General features: G+C 41.1%; 1 protein-coding gene across 7 annotated transcripts in view; it reads right to left on the bottom strand.

The window, feature by feature from the left end:
- The window catches only part of DENND2B (DENN domain containing 2B), a 165,497-nt gene that overhangs the window by 43,366 nt on the left and 100,893 nt on the right, over positions 1–21,238 (bottom strand). For 5 of the 7 annotated variants that reach the window (XM_048069987.2, XM_066997293.1, XM_066997292.1 and 2 more), the window contains 4 exons: positions 17,558–18,775; positions 14,648–14,784; positions 3,807–3,955; positions 952–1,167 (listed from right to left, as the gene is read on the bottom strand). In XM_048069987.2, the coding sequence (XP_047925944.1) occupies positions 952–1,167; positions 3,807–3,955; positions 14,648–14,784; positions 17,558–18,775 (1,720 nt within the window). The remainder of the gene's footprint in view (positions 1–951; positions 1,168–3,806; positions 3,956–14,647; positions 14,785–17,557; positions 18,776–21,238) is intronic. The other 2 variants (XM_066997295.1, XM_048069990.2) reach the window with 1 other exon arrangement.

Here is a 21,238-nt window from a genome sequence, read left to right as displayed (position 1 = left end):
CTTTGCTTCTGGCTTAGGGAGAATTTCAAACTAATTGACAGGAACATAAAAATCTCTCCCCAGTCACAGTATTTACAGCCACATACTTTAAAATATACTGTTTAGTAAGAAAAGGAAAGAGCTGAATACAGTAAAAATTGCCTTTGTTCACAAGCCAAAAATAAGTATATTGGCAGTTCTCTCCCCTTTGTTGCTATTGTACTAGAAAAGGCCTGGGTTTTGTTCGGTATGCCTTCCCCCCCCCCCCCCCCTTTTTTTTTCAGGGGGTTGTGTTTCTTTGTAGGTTTTTTCCACATCTTATTTTGAATTGGAAAATTTGAACTCCTTGCAAAATAGAACATTAGTTTTTGCTTCAAATCCTTCAAGACAACAGGGTTATGAGGATGGGGTAAGCTGTGAGTAAAAGCAGAGAAACATATTAAGTCAATAATAACTGTTTTCCCAAAACCAAACATGTGATGGGAAAAAAAACACACTTTAGATGCTGCTCCATGTTATAAATAATAATTGTTTGGCCATCACCCGCTCAAAATCATAACATTAGGTACACAAAATGCTCTGGCCCACAAAGCTTAAAGAAAAGTGTGGAAAAGAGAATTGGCTTAAAATCAACTCATTGCAAAGATGGCAATCAGATGTTTGCTACTTTTGGACCAGTGGAGAGTTATCCAATTTTAGAGAAGGGATTGCACAGTAGGGGTGTGTGTAAAAAAATAATACATTTTGGCTCCCAGAGTTACTGTTTCTGTTTTGATCTCAAATTTCCTTTAGGATGCAAAAAAGAGCTTTCTATGGCTAAATAAATAAATAGTGGCTAAAGGTGGGATAGAAATTTTCAGGCTCTTGGAGACAGGCGACCTAACCCCAGCATGAGCCTTGTAATTGAGGCCTTGCGTTCAGTTTTATCTCCCCAGAGGACAATTTTTTGGAACAAGATCATCCTGCCAGTACCTTTGGGATCCTCCTGGCCCGGCGTGTAGACAGTAGCTCGCTTGCGGTACTCAGGCTGTCCTCATTGAGGCTGGAGGGGGAAGAGGGAATTCCAAGCTGAGCCAGCAGCAGCATGTCATCATGGCTGTGCCGCTTGGGTAACCGTGGTAAGCGGTGGCTCTTCCTTTCCGACCAGTTCCCAATACGCAGAGACTGGCTGCTAGGCTTTGAAGGTAGCTGTGGGAACAAGAACATCTTGAGCTCTTCCCCTCGTCAACATTTAGTGCAGAAGAAGCTCTTTGTGAGCGAGTGGTGGCACCATTGCACGCTATGAAGTATGTTCAAAAAGAGGGTGCAAGGTCAAACTGAAGAAACAGGGGTCAATATCTAAGGCTTTATCTAAATTTCAAAGAAAACAATAGACTGCATTTGGCTTTGGATTTCCATGCACCCACACCACATTAACAAACACCATGAGCATTCAAACCTAACTGAAAAGTTTGATGGACATCAAAACACTGATATGATGGGCCTGATCTCTCTCACTTGCAGTGGTGAAAATCCAGAGTGACTACACTGAGGCTGCTATTCATCCTAGATAAAGAAAGTAGAAAATCAAGCCGGCTGAATTTCCACCATGTCAAGATGCTTTAAGATCCATCAGTATGCAGAGGCTGGGTTACAGCTTTGTCCTACCTTCCCAAGGAATTCTCTTTAAAGGACAAATCAGTTATCATTGTAGCAAGGAAGGCAAGATCTCACTGATGGGAATAGGCATCAAGTAACATCTATCTTAAAAAAAAAAAAAATGGGGCTCTCCCTCTCCTGGAACAGTCCTCAAAGCAGCTCTGCCCAGCTCTTGGGAAGGTTAATCCTCAGGCTGGCAGGGTCAGGTCTTTGGCTTCTGTTTCCAGCTTCCCTATGATGCAAGTGAAGGACAGACTGCTACCTGCACTAGCAAATGTCCCATTTGTTTTACTTGGAGGGTTTACCTACTACAGGGCCATACGATCTGGCATTAAAAGTAGGTGTTTCTGTATGTGTGGGTTTTGCATCACAAACACGTCATCATCAATAAAACATTCTTTTTCTATCTGATGACTTTAATAATTGAAAACAACAAAAGGGAAGGAAGAAGAGATTGGGATTCAAAATGACCACAAGCCAGTGTTTCTGAGATCTCTGCTTACCACAGGTTTGCATGCCAGGAAAATCTGCAGCTGTCTAGAAATGAAAGTTCTTTTTGGAGATGACTGGTGAAAGCCTGCTGACCTTCTGATCTCTTCCATCTTGTTTATCATCATCCATGACTGAAGAGTCATGTTGCTAATCCAGCTATGTTGCTATGCTGGAAAAACTGGGTGATAAATTGTTGACAAAGCTGCCATTTTTCAGGAAATTGAGACTGTTCTATTTCTGGTCATCAGAGAACTGCCCAGGCTCATAGCTGACCTGCTCTTAGTGTCCCTTTGCTTTATATATCAACAAAATGACAGCACAATTATGGCAGGACTGACGGAAACTCCTGGCAGCATTTCAAAAAGAAGCTACCAGAATAAAGATAGCCTTGTTGCGTAGATACCAGAGAATACTTATTTCCTGAGAAACTTTACAGAAGCAACTTTAATCTGTACATTCTTTTATCACCCTGTGTAAAACACCAAACGGTGGACAGTATCTTACCATGGACCTGTATGGGTCCTACCCCAATGGGACATCTTTCTGGACCATCTAAATGCTATCACAATTCCTTTTAACACACAGAGTACAGCCAAAAGTAATTGTTCTGCATAGTATGTCTCTCACTACAAAGTTATCTTCATGGCTGTAGTTTCTGTTTCTCCTTACTCTGCCTGATTATTCACTTCCCATATTTTCCCTTTTCAGTACCTTTGCTGAAAATACTCCTGTTTTACAACTGATGGGCAAGGTGTATACCAGGAATCCTGGTAATGCTTTTGTCTCTAGGACTGCGGTGCTCACATGTACCCAAACTGAATAAGCAAAAGAAAACATATTCAGTTTTGTTCTAGGTTACTTTACATGACAAAAATGTAGATCCTCATGACTTTTTTTTAACTGCAAATTTTCTGTTGATTCAGTACAAAACAAAGTTCCGTTAAAAGGAGCTTTGAATCTCAAAATTAAGTATGTGATAAATTTATATTTTTCCTTATGAACACAATGATCCCATAAACAGCATAGCAATCTGGCATTTCATAGCTTTCACAGAAAACACACTGCTTTGGAAAATTCACCACAAAATGGAAACTCTGTAGAGTTCCCGGTGTTTTATTTTATGCTGCCAACACAGCTTATACAGCCTTGTTAAATGCAGACACTCAGGTTTTTCTAATTATTTTATTATTCATTTATTTACTAGGGCGGGGGGCATACTTTGCTTTCTCCATCTTACAAGAAACCATGCCATGCTACATACTTCACATTAGCAAGCCACGAGAGGCCGCACATAATACACGAGCAAGATTAAGAACCTGACTTTCTCCCTCCTGTCCTACTAAAAGCCCATCAGCAAACACTGAGGAATTCACAAAGAGGTGTAACCACACGAAGGATTTAGGGCCAGATTCAGCTCCCCAAACAACCGGCAGAAGGATTCTGCTTAAACTCGGCTGCCCATAGCCAGCCCTCGTCAGGGCTATTCCAAACAGCAATCAGCTTCTGCAGTGCAGTGCTGAGCCTCTGAATTACAGCTGCCAAGAGCAATGATTTATGGATTTGATCACATTCTTTTTCCAGATACCCTTTCTCACTCAGTGCAGCTGCTCTTCCTCCTATGCCACAACTGATTCTCTTGCAGCAGCTTTGAGCGCAGAAAGAAACGCGACCTCACGCCCTGCGAAGCCGTGCGTTACCTGGGGAGGTGATGTGTATTTCCTGTCCTGCGGAGTCCACATCCTGTGCAAAGAATCTAGGGAGTTCTCGGAGAGCTGATGGGATTTTCGGCCCGCGTGACGGCCTTTCAGCTCCACATCCTCATACGGGTTTTCCTTGGGTGACTCTCCTTCACATTTTTTTGTGTGTGTTTTTTTTTTTTTTTGTAAGAAAAGAAAAACAGACAGGAATGTAAAATTTAAAAAAAAATCATGTGAACCAAGTAAAAGGCTTTAAGAAAAGCTCCTCAGCTTTCAGCATGACTCATCCCTCTTGCTGCAGCTGGAAGTATTTGGAGGAGAACTTGGCTATGAGGTCGACATTTTTTTTACTTTCCTTTTTTTTTTTTTAAATAAAACACAAAGATTTCACAAGACGTGCTTCTGAGCATCCACAGCTGTGCAAAATTTATTGATATATAAAAACTAAGGCACATAACTACTTTAAAGTATATCAGTAGGTTTTATAAATCTATAGCAGCTACTCACAGGGTGAAACGAATAGCAATAAATAACTGTTCTCAGCATACCACCCTTACACACGATAAGACAACTTTTATGTGATGCTACCTTCATTTTTCTCTTCCCCTGAGAGAAGGCAAAGAAAGAATAAGCACTTCAGCTCAGCAGTGCCAAGAGAGAAGATTGGAAAATGTAAAAGATGAGGGAAGAATTTCTGCACCAACCATGCTACATTCTCAGGGTGTTCTTTAAAATATATCACACCTTCTGACTGAGCAGCTATTCATTTCAACTTATGTAAAATTTGTTTTGCCCAGAAGAGTACTCATCCTGCCAGTAATATATGGAGGCTTGAACTGTTAATCACTAAATATGAGATAAATGAAAAATACAGCGAAAAGCAGACTGCAGCCTTTGTCTTCTCAGTCTTTGAAAACCAGAACCAAAGTTTACAGCAGAGATTTAAATGAGCTCCAAAACCCTTTGGCAGCCATTTCCATCTAAGGACTGGTGGAGCAACTCGTCTACACAGAAATACTGAACTCACTAAACCTCCCACCAAACTAAGAAGCACAAAGAGGAATGAACTCCACCAGTAAAATGAAAGTTTTGTATCCAATTCAGACAACACATAATCAGCAACTGGCTTAGAACTTCAAGATATTCACGCACAGGGTCCTTCCAGTTTTCCAATCACCTTGCACAGAAAATCATCCCACCAAAGTCATCTACTCAAATTCAGAACTTGAATCTGCAGAAGCTTGAAACACGCAGGAAGTTCAAAGCTTTGGACAATCTTGTTTTCGTCATTATATCTAAAGATGACTATGAAACTTCTGGGTTTAGTACAATATATATACCAGAATTCAAGCTATTATATATAAGGTTTAGAAAAAACCCAGGTTTTATTATATACTGTATTAATTAGGAAGTGAGGACAGAAAGCTCTAGCATGGTTTATTATTCACAGAGACAATATTCACTTTTCACAGAGGTCACAGCTGAGGTATAGTTACTTTCAACGAGAGCAAGGCTTGAATTAATACCCTTGTCCTTTTGACTATCAGTTTTCATTCTAGACAGAATATTATATTTCCTCATTGCACAAAAGAAAACTAAAACAGTTTGTGTTTCTAGTTTACTGATAAGCCTAGAAACACAGGTCTGCTTGATCCATCAGTTATAGCGATAAGAGCTTGCAATTAGCAAGATCACACATTCACACGTTACCAGTAAAACTAGGGTTTTGCTTCAGTAGTGCATCATACTAAGACTTCTAGTCAAAAGTAAGCACAAGAGTGAATGTTTTAGCATTGTTTTAATTAGTGGCCTGAATAACTGCTGCTCTTGAAGAATGTTTGAATTGGCAGTCACAACCTATTATTTCATCCAGAGGGAATCTGATTATACAGGTTGCACTGTCAATAGTCAGTCCACATGCTGTATAGAAAGGATGCCTTCAGGTGCATGAAATACTTAAAAGAAAGACGCTTTGATGAATGCAATGGACAGGATAAATCTGAAGTAACAAATATTCTTAAATACGGATGTCCTGAGAGGACTATGGAACCGATTGACTCCTTCTGCAGGAAGAAAAATAAATAGACATCGTGCAGTAAATGTTACTTTTAAATACTACAGCTTTAGCTATGACAATCACAACAATACAGCTTATTGGACAGTACTAGCATAATAAAATTTCTTGTAAGCCCAAGTCAAGTATAGGTCAAGCAAGCATTTTAGAATGGATCAGCAGATTTCAAAATACCCAACTATATTGGACAGTGGTTAAACACACACTTCCTTGAGAAAACAGATTACTAATGTTATTACATTAGTCTGCATATTATCCAAACTTCTGAGAAGAAACAAGTTCATCAGTTGAAAAGAAACCTTTTCTAAATGGTAAAGCATTTAAAAAGTTTAGGGTGATTCTCCTTCCAAGACACCACGTAAAACAAAATAGCTTGAATCCAGCTAAACTCAGCATTACAAATGTTGATCTAAAATATTAAGTATAGAAACGGGCCCTGAGAAGTCTTGGATGAGAGAAGGAGGAGGAGCAAGAAATCATGAGCAGAGGCTGCTTTTCTGACTCAGATTGTCTACCAAAAGAAAGCTCTGGCCAAATTCCTCTTCAGTGTAACATGGAGGTCAGTGGAGACACCACAGGGATTTTAACCCTTTCCCTAGAGCTGTGTGAGTTTCTTCAGATGACTGATTTGCCATTCAAGAGCACTTACTTATTTTTATCATTTGCCTAAAAATCAATTTACTTCAGGTCCTTTTTTTTTTAATTTTGAAATGATGTCTTGAGATTAAATATGCCACTTTTTTTTTTTTTGGTAAGAATAACCTCTTTCCCCAAGAAATCTCTGATAATGAAATAGTCTGATCAATCTGAAACAACCTGGTTTTACTGGTTTGACATTTGAACCAAGTGCTTTGTTGAGCCAGTGAACTAAAAGGGATAATTTATTTGTGTGGTCTTCAGCTGTTTTCAAACCTGAGACAACCACTGTTTTTTAGTATATGTACTCTTCTTGGTGGAAGAGACACAAAAGACCGTACATGCAAAAAGAGTGCCAGGCAGCACAGACAGACTGGTTTCTGGGTGTCAAGAACAGGAAGGGCAAGTGACAAGAAACCCAAGACTGCAAGCAAGCAAAACAAATGTGTGAGGATTTCCTAAACTGCCTTAGAACAGCATTTATCCCCATACCAGTACACTGTGACTGCCTTCCACAGGCACATAGACCAGGAGACTGGTGGGCATCTGCAGGTGTGGATTCCACACCAGAAGGAAGCTTCAGGGAAGGGCTGTGGTGGCAGCTGGTGCTACAGCACGAAAATGAGGAAGATTTCCATACAGCTGGGCTGGCTCCAGAGGTTTGCAGCTTTGACCTCAGCATTTCTCCTCAACAACATCATTTCTCTAATCCCAGAGACCAAGACAAGGAATATTTACAATCTGCAAGCTGTAGTGCTTTTTATGCATTTGTATTTGCTGCAAAAGGAAAACACATTTACAATGAAAGAGCAAAGAAATGTCCTTGTTCCTTCCATATGATGTCTCCATTGGAAGCCAAGACAGACTGGAAGAAAGACGGCATAGTATAGAGGCCATGCTTGTCTTTACAAGGCTGATCCAATTGCTGCAGAAGACAAGAGCAGACTATCACTGACTTCAAAGGAAGCTGAGTCAGACCCCATGGCGCATATGGTCACAGTGTTTGTCAAAGGTTTGCTATTGCATGTCTCTGATCACCAGCCCTGCTTCCAGATCAGCTCCCTCTACAGGCTTTTTTCTTTTTTTTTTTTTCTCCACATTTCCCATTCTCTTGAACTCTACGTACTGAAATGCTCAGTTAGCATGGGACGTTTATCTACATGACATTTATCTTCACAAGCTCTTACAGGCAATTTAACGATTGGTCCATAGGGGAAAGAAAAAAAAAGGATAAAATAGTCAGGGATCTTTAGAAAAGCCATGAGGAATGTAGTGCCTTGAGCTTAAGCATTGAAGAGTTTCCTCCAGCGGTTGCAATTTCTCAGTCCGTGACACTCTGCGAGTCAGCCCCACCGAGTCCTGAGGCAGCACACAATGTTCCTCTGCTCAGCCTCTCACACGTGGCAAATGGGAAGCAGAGGCAGACGCAGCAAGCCTGTCTCATGCTGAGAAAGGAGTGAAAAATAAGACTGAAGGGGAAAAAAATACAGGCAGACACTTCTCTATAAATGACAGAAAGCAGGGAAATGCATAATTTTAGATGGCAGAAACAACTGTCAGAGGAACCACATGGTTCACTGAGTGTAACTACTTTCTTTCACCCTACCAACAAGTAGGAAGAAACAAGTATCAGGTATATAGTAAGGAAATGGCTCGCCAAATTGCCTTAAACTTGGTGCCTATATTACTGTGCTCCCTGTGCTCACACAGAAAAGATGCTGTCTCCAGAGAGTGATGCTGAATGCCCAAGCTAAAAGCCGCTTTCCCCACTGGCTGCACAGGAAGCCCAGGCTCCTAAGCTGTGCGGCTAACTAAGGTAGATGGTGTCAGCACCTCACAAATGGCAAAGTCTATATTTCTTGTATACCAAATGATTATTGAAAATAACTGAAATCCATGTATCCCAATGTGGCAACAAAGCAGCAGCCTGATCATCAATAGGATGAGACAGCTAGAGCATTTGGCCCTTCTCTGACAGGCCCATATGGATATTGTTTCATTTAATGTGCTCTGGCTGCCATTACCTTATACTGTCTGTTATTAAAATTGCCACAATTACACTTTCCAAAACACTCCCATGCTTTTTAGAATTTGAAAGACAGGCTAGGGTCATGGAGGAAGATAGGGACACACATTTCCCTTATCACAGCCTGCACCATCATTTTGTACCAATCATAGATCTGTCTTTTACTAACCAGTTATCCAGAGACCTACTAATAAGCATCTGACTAAAAGCCCAAAGTGTTTTCAGAGAAGGGACTAGCACAGCACTGCTGGCAGAGGTACATTCTATCCAAGTTTGCTTCAGCTTCACAGCAACCCAGCAGTTCCAGTTTCTCCCAGATTCATACAACCATTTTGATGCAAGATGATGATCTGATGGAAAATAATGTGGTATGATAATATGACAGATGATAATGTGGCATGTGATGATGGGATTTTACTGGAAACGTCAAGAGCCCCAGCTCACTCTTTTTCTAACCCTTTTCCACGTTTACTGGAAGAACTTTGCAAACAGTCTAATTTGAAAGCAATGTCAAGCAGGAATGTCTTCCAACTGGACCTCAGTCATCATTTCTGCAGCTCTTGGCACACTTAATGGAGGATTCAGTAAAGCAGCTAAATCATCCCATTTGTTACATGACATGTACTATGTCCAGCTTACATCAGAATGCAAAACAACTAATCTGTTTAGGAGAGACAAGGTGCTTTACCATGCTGTTTTGAGAACCAGACTCCACAGGGAAGGTTAAATCACCCACATTCCCTACACACTCAGGATCCTTCTTGAAGGTCCACATCTGCCTATTTTAACTGCTCAGGCACCCACCTGGGTTAGGCTGCCCTGACACTCGTTTAATAATGCTGATTTGAGACATATTGCTCCATCTCCTCTCTTATGTGGTCTGATGTATTGTGAAATAGCTGAGACCCAACTCGGGCCATTTTCAACTCTCTGGAAAAGACTGTACTTACCCAAGTACAGCAACAAACTGTCCTCCACTAATTTCAAGAAGAGCTGGATATGCCGAAAGCAAGATATTTTGCTGAGCGATAACCTGAACATAAGACTTACGGGGAAACAATTTTACTCAAAATAAATAAATAAATAAATAAAACAAAACAAAAACACCAAAAAACTTTTCTAGATCTGGTACCAATCTGACAGGTTTGGGGCTTTATAATGATTTATATTTCACCCAGGTACCTGACTGTGAAGAAGGCCCATGCAAACCCTTAGCTAGTTGTCCTGTTATAGTGCCAAAGTAAACAAGAAATAGATTCTCCCCAAACTGAAGTGAGATACTCAAATGGACAAAGAGAGGAAAACAGATAAATTATTGCATATAATCCCACAGTTTCACTTTTCAGTCACCTTAGGTGACAACTGTAACACGGTTTAATAATATGCCTCCAGAAGCACAGTGATTAAGTTGTTATCCTCTCTCCAACTCCTCTTAAGATGCAAAACATATTTGTCAAGAGAAACATCCAGTTGGAAGAGCTCAGCATTTCCTAATGTGACACTGAACAGATCCAGAGAGCAGGAAGGTGTGTAAAAAACCCTTCCCTGGAGGTCCAGCTGCCCCTGGGACCACAGATTTCTGTAAGCTCCCATTAGAAGCCCACGAGCAAGATCTCACTCAGAAATTCATTCCAGTTACAGAGATTCCACAGCAGTACTTCTGGGCACATTGCTTTACTTTCTAGACTGCTTGAGACTTCTAGACTGCTTTCAAAGCAGATACAGTAGCTGTCTGCAGCTGCTTCTCCTTTAACTGCCTCACTTCCTCTGTTTGCCTCCTTTTCTCATCCTTTCCCTTCCATAGATGGCCAGATTTCCAACACATTTTAACTATCACCTTTTATTTGAAGCCAATATGAAACAATCTAACTCATCTGACTGAGAGTTTCAGAGGCTCCAGAAAAGTCTTCTGACTGGCTTCATCAGTTACTTCTCAACATACAAATACAACCGGAGATGGGCCTGAACCCAAGATACGGCTCCGAGCATTTCAGAGCTGGGAAGAAGTCTGCATCTCCATCAAGACTGTGTGACAATTGTCTCTAGTCTCCTTAGTGGAGCACAGAGAAACTGTGATGTGGAGATAGGGAGAGATGAGGAGAAGATGGAACTGAATTCCAGTGCAAGCTTTCAAAGCTGGCCTCTATTACCATGGACAATATCAAACCCCGGATCTAAAGGCCTGTGCTCTTTCAGAACCGAAACTCTACAGCTGAACCCCAGCTTTAACATGAAAACATTTCAACCTTTAACTTTGCATATTAACTATAGCATTACTTAGAGGAAAGCTGTTGTTGGTTTGTTTTTGTTATTATTTTTTAACCCCCATGGGAATTTGTTCCAGTTGCTTGAATCTTACACCTTCGACTAGCTTTCTTCTTGCCTAGGTTACCTGTTCCTCTTTAACAGCTAACCCATCTGCCCAGGCAGAGGTCCATTTCTGCTGTTGGAGCCAGCTTGGAAAAATCACTTCCTCAGCCAGAAGGTATTTGTGAGGCTCCATCTTCTACAGTACAACCTAAAACATCTGTTGAAAAAGTACCTGTATTTAATGAACAAAAGAGCCTCATACTGCTGACTATATCAACCACAAAGTCAAAGGAGAGAAGCATGACTTCCATGAGAGATCTAAGCACAGCACTGGGACCTGCCACCAAGCAGTCCTAACACAGGTTTTGATACCGATTCCCTTGGCATGCCACCAAACTCCTGGCATAGGCCAGGCCAGGCTATACCTGGCTGCCATATGCTAGTGTGCCTAGACTTGGTGTTCCTAGGGGCTCTGCTGCCAGGGAAACACCAAACTTCCCCGGGGCAGGGGCAGACACTTGTGCTCCTCCTCTTAAGAGCTTGATGGGCAGAAATAAACTGAAAGACGGATTTAGAGGAGATTCCCACCTGTTCTACTGTGTCCAGCACTCCGATGAGTTACATACACAGTAAGAATGCTTCCCCTGTCAAAGCAGATTTCTTCCTCTGTATTTAATTTCAAAATTGTGAATGCAATTTCTCTTGCAAACACATACCACAATTTACATGGTTTTACTAGATTTTCTTTAGACAAACTTGATGTTGTTCCCTTACCCTTGCTTTCACTTTACTTTCATTCAACCTTTTTTGTGCTTTCTTCTAGGTGTCAGGTGAAAAATGCCTCAGAGACAGCAGAGATTAAATAACAATATTCAAATATCTCAACTGTATTTAGTGGAACAGACTGGAACACTGAAACCATATGGTACACATGACAGGAAATACTGTTGTCCACAAACACAGCGGAAGCAACTGTCTCAGACATCTCTTAATACTATGATAGTTCCTTGAATTTGCACAAAGCCAAGTATGGTTTCCCCAACTGGATTCATAAAGCCACATCAGTTTTTGTCTGATTAAAGACTCATTCAAAACCACAAGAAGCAAAACAATGTTAAGTTTACTATGACTGCCACATTCCTGTGAATGCTAGTACAGAAGATGAATGAAGTCCACATGGTTCCTTGCACATGGAATACAGCTCTGATTAATATTAGGAATGTGTATGCTTTTATACCGTTGCTTTTTGATTAATGCAGAATGGATCATTATGTTCCAATCCAGTACCTCTCTTGAAGTTAACATGCAAATATTTCATTTATTAAAATGTACTTAAATATTACAAAATTAAACAAAGTCTCTGGTTCATTATGTCCCTAGATTTCAAAGAACAACAATTTTTGGTTTTAAAGTACCTTAAATAAAAAGTCTTAAAGTCAACTCTCAAAATAACAATCTACCCACAGCAGCTCATCACTGTCCTCACCATTAAAGAAGGAAACACTGTAAGGGCACCAGGAGAAAGACAAAGGTTTAGTGTCCATGTGCATCAGATGAGGAGGTCATGCAATAATCTCAGAAAAAATTACTCTACTCCTAGTACCTATGTGCTTAAAAGCTACATTTTGATAATTGGACTAGCCTGAGTGAGAGCATTCAGTATCCCACACAGCACCTTGTAGGTGTTTAACATTATATACACTTTTTAATAGAAGGTACTCTCTGATAGATAATACCTGCATTAAAAGTTTTAATTCTATGGGTGGTGAGGGAGATTTTTTTAAATTTATTGCTACAATGACAATATTTTAGCTACCTACAAGCATTTAGGGAAGAAGGATATTCAACCAGCTATAGAAAAAAAAAAATCTACCACTTTTAGGAGAACTGTTTGCAAAGAAAATCCAAAGCAGCAGTGACAGAGTTCTTTCTAGCTTTGAAGCAGATGTAAATCTATAAAATAAACTCACTCTTACAGACACCTGGTTTACATGAGTACAAGAGTGCTACTTAGAGACAGGGGTCTAGCACTACTGGTATAAATTATGCAGATGTGATACGCAAAACTACATTAGTTTCTTTAAAGCCAGAGATCAAACTACTTTGGCTTGTCTTTAATCACATTTGACAGTTTATAAGAATTGTACTGAATTTGTATTCCCCCCTCACTGCCTGTGTTGAATGAAGTGCTTTGGAATGAGACTGTTAAAAAGTAATACAAAACAATGAAGTTCTGTGTTTGTCCACAGATCAGAAATTTTGCATTCTCTTCTCACTGCCCTGCCAAAATGCCCGAATTATAATTTGCAGAAAGCAAACTTATAGTTCCCGTGAGTTGGAAGTGCCCACTGTGATTTTGTTTCATTGAACCCAAGATTTCTTCTAATTTGAAGAAAGATTCTTACTAGTCCTGCACTTTTTTTTTTTTAAACAAACCAAAGCAAGGAAAGCAAACATTACAACTTAACATCTGGCAGCATGTTGATAGTCCCTGAGGAAAGATGGGCACTATAACACACAATACATTTTCAAGTGTGGACTGCACAGTGGTCTGGCTGTTCATGGAGAAGGCTGATGATCATATAGAGGTGCTCTCCACGGAAAAAATCTTTTTAGTATCTACATAAGCTCTCATATTTTTATTAGCAGACACTGAACAAAAGCATTTTTGGTGTTCTGGTAGCATTTATTTTGAATGGCACAGAGGGAGAGTACAGCTGAAAACTGAAAGAGTGAAGTCCTGATTTCACTGAGGCTGACAAACCAGAGACAGAATTTAGTTAGACAGACAAAGAGCCCCAAGCTGAAATTTGTGGCAACTGTCCCTTGCTGTATCAACTGCCATGACCAAGAAGATTTTTGTGCTATCATCTTTGTTCGCCCTTCAGACATCTGTAAGCAGCATTAGATTGCCTCTGGGCCTCCTTTTTACCAGACTAAACAAGCCCAGCTCCCTCAGTATCTCTTTAGAGGATGTGCTGTAGGGCCCCTGACTACTTTGGTAGCCCTCCAGTTTGCAGTAGATAAAGATTCACTGTCCAAAGTAAATGAAAATGAAGTACCCTTTGTACTTCTTGCAATAATACAACACTGAAAGAGTTAAAAACAGTGCAGATATTCATCACTTGTGTGGAAAAACTGTGCTCTGAAGGGCTGCCCAATTTTCAGTAATTATAACAACTTTTTTGATGTTAAAAGAATGTATGCATAGGCCATACATTTCCTTCTAAGACCAAAAGAAACATGTTTTTCTTGTGAAGCTTAATCAAAACAGTGTTTTCGTTGTGCATTCCTGATGGCTCTATAGCTAAAGGAAATTAATTTTTCTTTAACCAACAACTGGGACTGAGGGGAGACCAGGAATTATGCTACATACAACTGCTTTGGGGCAGTCCCCACAGAAGTCCTGAAAAGCTCAAGCTGACCACACAAGGCCACTGAGGTTAATCTTGCTGTTGGATAGTTCTGTATCTATTTCACTTTACATTTTTACATCGCTCAAGGCTTCAGGCCAAGGCTTTGTTAAAAAAAAATATTGTTTCTAGTAAAGCATGAAAAAATCTGACCAGTCTGTCTCCAATACCACTCAACAAAGTTCAAAGGAATCAAGACCTCCTGCATGTGGACTGAGAGTTACATTTGCTCTGATACAACAGAATCATTTACCTTTCATTTAATCTCTCTTTGCTATCAGCATTGAATGTTCTTGCACAGGGCGTATGTTCAGCAATGCACAGCCTGACCACAATGGCTCAACAACCCAGTGTGAGTTCATATAATGCAACAGGATCTTACCCACGATGTCTTCGTAGGCATTTTCTTCTAAAGTGCTCTTGGATCCAAATTTATGCTGGCTCTCAGTCCCATTTTCAGTTGGGGAGGGAGGGTACAAGGAATGCAGACTTGATGCATCCTCAAACTCAAAGGATTTTCTGAAGTTAAAACAATAAGTAATTAGTAACTAGAATGCAAAAATGACTCAAATACTTAGCTGAGCAATTGTTTGTTAAGAAATGTATATAAATTAACTAAAAAATAAATCACACATCATGCTTTAAGAGGACTTGTAGAGGACCCTCAAGCCCTGTACTGACAGCAGTAGTCAGTATAACAAACAGTGACACCTTTATGAGGTTGGAAGTATTGTTATCCCCATTATACAGAGAAGGAGAAAATATCCAGAAAGTATGGAATATTTTTCATCAGTTACATAGTAAGTTAGCTGCACAGTCATTAGATTAGAAATTGTTTTGTGCTTGCCAGGAGAAACATGTGGCCCTCTCTCCTCAAGAAAAAGGCATTTATCTGGAAAGCACTCCTCTACCAGTTGCCTTAGCAGATGTAAACCTTAGTTTGAAAATACTCATGTCTTGAACATTCAGATACATCCTAACATAAAAAGCAGTGTACAAATGCCAAAGGCAGATTCAGGTGTGTAAAAGTCACCCATCTCCCTTGCACAGCTTGTGTCAAGCACTGTCAGCAAAGGACAAAGCATACAGGAAATAAAGGCTGTCAGGGGTGAATGAGCACCCCTGGGTGATGGCTGGGCCCTGAAGATTTGGGCTTTCTGGCAGGAAGGTGAGGGACAGCTGGCTCAGACGGCTTCCTGGAGAGAGTCTTGGTCCCTCCTTCCTGTGCTCTCTCCTGTCACTGTGGATGGGAGGTTTGGCGTCATAACTCCAGCTGGACGTAGGAGAATCCTGTGGATTGCAAGAAGCTGCTGTCCATGCCCTCCCCATTCTCCAGTTTGCCCAGCTCTTGTTTCTCTGAGGCACTACCTACACTGAAGTTGGGAGGTATATGGTTTGCACTGTTAGCTCTACCAGGGCCAGTGTTCATCTTCATTTTATTATGAAGTTAAAATAGCCATCAGAAAAGCTGGTTTCAACCAAAATATTAAAAAAATAAATAGAAACTGTCCATTCTCTTGATATTCCAGTGAGCTTAAACCACACATGTTCCAAGCAAATAGAAACCTAACCTGCAAAATGTCAAACTGATTTGCAAGAATCCAGAGATACACACGATAGCACTGCAACTCCGAAAACTTACACTCAGCTAATCATTACCTAAATTGATAAACATTGTTTTTGCATTGAACTCATGCCTACCAGCCCCGTCTAGGACAGGCTCCACTGTCAAACTGTGCTGTCTGTACAAATTTATTGTCTAACTCAGCAATGACAAGAGACTGAGCTTGCAGAACAGCAGGCACAAGCATGAATTGCACTTCTTCTTGAAAAGAGGATTCAAAACTTCATCTCAAAAACTAATCATACCAAAATACTGTGGTCTTAGATGACTTGTATGGTCTCAAACTAAGTGTGAGTATGTACTCAGAGATTGACTTTGATCACTTAGACATAGGCCACAAGGTGATTCTGTGGCAAGAATCATCTCATGTGATTCATTCCTCTTCCCACCCACCACACAGACCACTTTACCACTTCACCCAGACCATTTTACTATTTGCCCCTTAGTTTTCCAATAAAGGCTACCGTTTATATCTGAACATTTAAAAATTACTGTCCAGCTTCTGTACATTGTATACGCTGCAGTGAACAAAATGAGGTCAGGTTTATTTCACAAATTCTTGTTAAAATCTAGGTTTGTTTCCTCTAACTGAGATTATTGCCAGGACTCAAAGATAATTGCTGCTAATCAGAGCTTGGCTTTCCACATTTCTCCCCTCTCTTTCTCTGAGAAGCAATGTACACCAGCAGAGTTGTCTGACCCATTTCAGAAACAGGTGTTTCTTGAGAGAAGAGATTCTGAAGGCTCCTCTTCTCCTTTTCCTGCCCCAGAGCACTTCAGGTCAGGTTGTGCTGACATAAACTTATAATTAATTGAGCCAACATCAAACACCAGATATTGAATTCATAGCATTCACTTGAGATGTTGTTTAACAGTTACTTGCAAAGCTCATCACTAAGTTTCAGCTGTGTGTGTACTGTACACATGCACAGATAGCTGAGCAAACGTTCAAAATACAATACTTTGAGTTTTTATCAACAATTATCCCTACAATTTTCTAAATGGAGAGCAGAATGAGTTTTACCATTTCCAAAAAGCCAATGGGAATCATTTAATTAAAACAAGTTGAACTCCACAGACTGCTGTGGAAATGTTGCCATATACTCTGCTCATCATTAACTCAGGAATATATAAAGTCCCTTCTATGCTAAAATATGGTTTTCTCAACACTAATCCTCTACAGCTGTTGATAGCAACTTATGACAACGTTTCTAAGCACTGAATTACATAAAATCACCAATGTCACATAAAACTGACACAACTGTAGTAAGCTTTGGAAACACAAACCCTCTGCAGATACATCTTGCAGTAAACAGGCAGACAGGACTACAACAGATGAGTTATGGTCCTGCTACAAGAGGATAATGAAATTATGCTCCATTAAGAATCTCAAGTAAGGGCATTTGTGCCAAAATGACCTGAAGACTTTTCCAGGGATCAAGGAACGCAGGATGGAGAACTCCAAAATTGTAGCTATGCACGGGTATTTTGCCAGTGCATCCCAACAGAGCAGTCCAGTGGAAAAAATACTTGTCTTGCAAGCAATTCCTAGCATTTCTCAGGTCAAAAGCATTCTATTAGAGGGAGAATTTGAAATATTGCTACTAAAATAATACACCACAGTTATTTATTTGAAGATCAAGCTCAAGACATTTCCTACACTTTTACCTATTCTGGGATTTTCTGTGAAAGCGAGACTCTTTCTTCTGCCGTCTGGTCACAGGGGGTGCAGGGGTGGACGGGAGGGGGGGAGGAGCAGCAGATGTAGGAGATGGAGGTAGGCCATTGCTTGGTTTACTTTTGTGGTTTTTGTCTGCTTCATATTCAAAGGTGCGTTTGGGCTTGGGTACAGGATTCACCACGGTGTTAGCTGCGCTTTCAAGGAGCAGATTAGGGTCAGCAGAGTTTGCAGTAACCCCCTGTTTTGTCTTACTGCTTTTCTCAGCCTCAGTGGATGTTTCTGGTTCACCCCCCAAAATAACACTCCCTCCTTTGCTATTACTTAGGTTTTCACCCAGTCCCTCCACAGTACTCAGAGTCAGAGACTTTTTCCTCCCTTTGTCAACACTGTAACAGCTGCTTGGTAACTGGGGGAGGCCCCTGCCAGGCTGCTCTTTCAGTGCTTGCTCGATCTTCTGTATTCTGTTGAGCACAGCAGAGGACTCTTTCCTCACATGGCCCTTGAGGAAAGCAACAGAAGGAGGCTCGCTCCTGCCTGGTCTCTTTTCTACCCGATGGCAGGAATCCCTGTCCAGCAGTTCCTCCTCCTCTGTTTCTGGGTAAGAGCACTCCGAAAACGTTCGGCTCATTCTTCTAAACCCTTTGAAATCAAATGTCTTCTCGCTGCAAGGAGATGTCAGCACACTAGGGCAGCTCTCGCTGCCTGACCTCTCCCCAGCGTCCCTCTTGTCCGCACACATGCTCATCCTGGGAGACAGCTCCCGGCGACACTCCCATTCTGTGATCTTCTGCCTGATGTCCAGCACCTGGGAGCGGACACTCGCCCGGCTGAGGGAGAGGTTCCTCAAGTTTGCAGCAGTGCCCAAGGAAAGAGTGCTCCGGGCGAGCGGATGGCTCCCTATTGCGTCCCCATCCTGAGCCTCCTTTGGGGTCTCCTTTTGGTCCTCAGACTTGAACACAGACAACCTTTTATCCAAAGCGCCCACGCTGACGGCTTTGAGAGGATGGCTCGGAGAGTCGGTGTCCGAGGGGCTGGTGGAGGTGCTGCGCAGCGCAGACGGGCGGCTGCTCCAGTCCTTGAGGCGCAGTCTGGAGTTGGAAGCTTTGGTGAGCCGAGTAGAACGGCAAGAGTCCTCGCTGTCACTGAGGGGGTAGGCTGGGCTTCTTGGCGGGGACAAAAGAGGTGGTGGAGAGACTGACTGACACCTAGAAGTAGAAAGAAATAAAAAAATCAAGTCCTTGGGGAAACTACAGTTATTTGCCAAATTTCTTCTGGCTGCAGGCAAAGCAGAGGACGTTTGCACACCACAAAACTATCCCAAAGCATCAGCAAGCTACCAAATACACCTCAGTCACAGAATCTGGGGAGCGGAGGGCAGTAATTAAGTGATGTCAGTGATGAACTGAGCATTCAGCATGTCCCAAGCCAGTTTTCTCACCTCTATTTGAATCCCAACTTTTACAAGTTTCCTGACTTTAAACACAGCTGAGACATTCTCATAGCGAACCATTGACCTGAACGCATTTACCACCTCCAACAGAATAGCTCCCTGGTCTCCCAGGTTAAGGATTCCCTCTGCAAGAAAAGGGGATCAGCAGGGGGAAGATTCCTACTGCAACAAAAATTGTAAAGACTGACCAACAAGTAGTAAAGTTCACTCGCTGGCTGCAGTGACCAAACCAGTTTAAAAAGATGCCCGTTTTCAATGCATAACATCTGAAGCAAATGATCCTTGTGGTCAGCACCTACAGTATTTTAGCCACAGCATTTCAAATCCCTGATGGATACAGTAATTTAAATAAAACTGCAAAAGGGAGACCTGTTTTGTCTTTGGTCTGATGTTGTGGCAAACAGATGAAGTTCTTATCAAAGAGAACAGAAGTAACAGTATCAAAGGAATATTACAGACTGAAAAACACAGGCTAATCTGCCCACAGTACAAGCTGAAGACTGCAAACTACGCAGAAAGTCTCAGTGTCACCTTGGAAAAAAAGCCTCAGGAGAAGTTTTTGTCACAGTTTGCAAAATTAGCCATTGTTACTGGGGTGTTGTACATTCTTGTAAAGACTTTAAAAACAAAAAGACAAAAGGAAATTAAACAACCTATTAATCAGCCGGCTCATCAGCGATGAGACAGCAATAAAGAGAGAAAACCATGACAAAAAAGGGGGGTTTACAGCTCTGCCACAATGCACACGTACAAACCACAGCAGAAATAATCACGGCTCCTTTGACATTTTGACCTAGCAACCTTTCTATTCCAAGAAATAAGGAAAGAAAAGCAAAGATCTAAATACAATGCCTTGCATACACAGTTTGTGTTCTACAAAACTGTGGGCATCAAGGTTTTATTTGTTTTGTTTTTTATAAAACATTCTGCATACATAAAATCCAAGTAGAAGAACTAGGTGACCAAAAGAAGTAACAGGAGCAAATTTCTCAGCTGTAGCAAAGGGAGAAAAGATTCAGAAGATCCCTTCTGCTATATGGTTTTCTCCTCAGCAGCCAGCTGACACCCACAGGTGCCAAATTCTGTGGATGACTCTAAAAGTCCAGAGCACTGAGATAACCTCTGAAAAATATACTTTGAGATGGGAGGAATTTTCTTCTTCAAACACAGTCCCAAACCAAATTATTAGATTTCATCCCAGATTCTTACAGTTGAGACTTTGCAAGCAAAGCTCAGAAGTATTAGGAGAAAAAAAATTAAAAAGCTCTGGTCGCAAAAGGACAAAAATCAAATTATCACAAAATGGAACTTATCTTTTTCAAATCCTATGATATCAAGTCTTTTTTTTTGCACAGAAGTTGCACATTTTTGTGACTTTTTGTTCTTCATCATTTTGAACAATAAACACGCCCATAAGACAAATCTTACGTCAAAGACAATGGAAATACTTCATCAACAACTACTTAAAGCTCAGTGAAAAGCGTTCTTCATTTCCAGTCAGAAAGGATGCATGTCAGAACACATTCTTTTCATTTTGAGTCCTAGAAGTTAAATTTACTGTTATTCTACGCAGTTTCAGACAGGTGTCTTAGGATACCTCAGGAGATCAAAAGCAGGTGACAAACGATGAGCGGTTTTGGCTGGCTGTCACAGCATAGAGTTTGCAGTGAATTACCTAGGATTACCTTGGCCTACAGAACGTCACAGCACCTGAAGATGCAACCTAAATCACCCTCCTCAGACTTGGAGGGCTGCCCCGACTCTTCATTTTTCCTGTCTATCCCATCATAGAAATCTCTTCAGCCTAATACCATGATTGTAAGGTTTATATTATTCTTAGCACTCCTCTAGCTTAGCCTTGAGATTATGTTCTCCTTATTCCTGTATGTCATGCAGGCCTTCCCCAGAGCTGCACCAACATTTGTTGCAATGAAACAAGCATTTTGTAGTGGCAGTGTATGTCACGTATGAAGACCACAGCCTCCACTGAAGCCTTTGAAGTCATATTCCGTTGTTTTCACTGTCAGGAAAAGGTTTGTTGACTCACCAGGAGAGGAGGAAAGGGGAAAAGCATGATTTGCATGACCTGCAGAAGTTGCACAATGTTTCTTCTCAGAAGATATGAGCCATTCTTTTAAATCCCAGGTTCCCAGTAAGGTGACTGCACTTAAAGCTCGATCATGACCCCCTGAAGTCAGTTACACAACTCCCACTCACT

The sequence above is a fragment of the Anser cygnoides genome, chromosome 5 (assembly GCF_040182565.1).
Source record: "Anser cygnoides isolate HZ-2024a breed goose chromosome 5, Taihu_goose_T2T_genome, whole genome shotgun sequence".
Taxonomy (NCBI): domain Eukaryota; kingdom Metazoa; phylum Chordata; class Aves; order Anseriformes; family Anatidae; genus Anser; species Anser cygnoides.
Note: the sequence above shows the minus strand (reverse complement) of the source record. Positions and strands in the feature narration are given on the sequence as shown.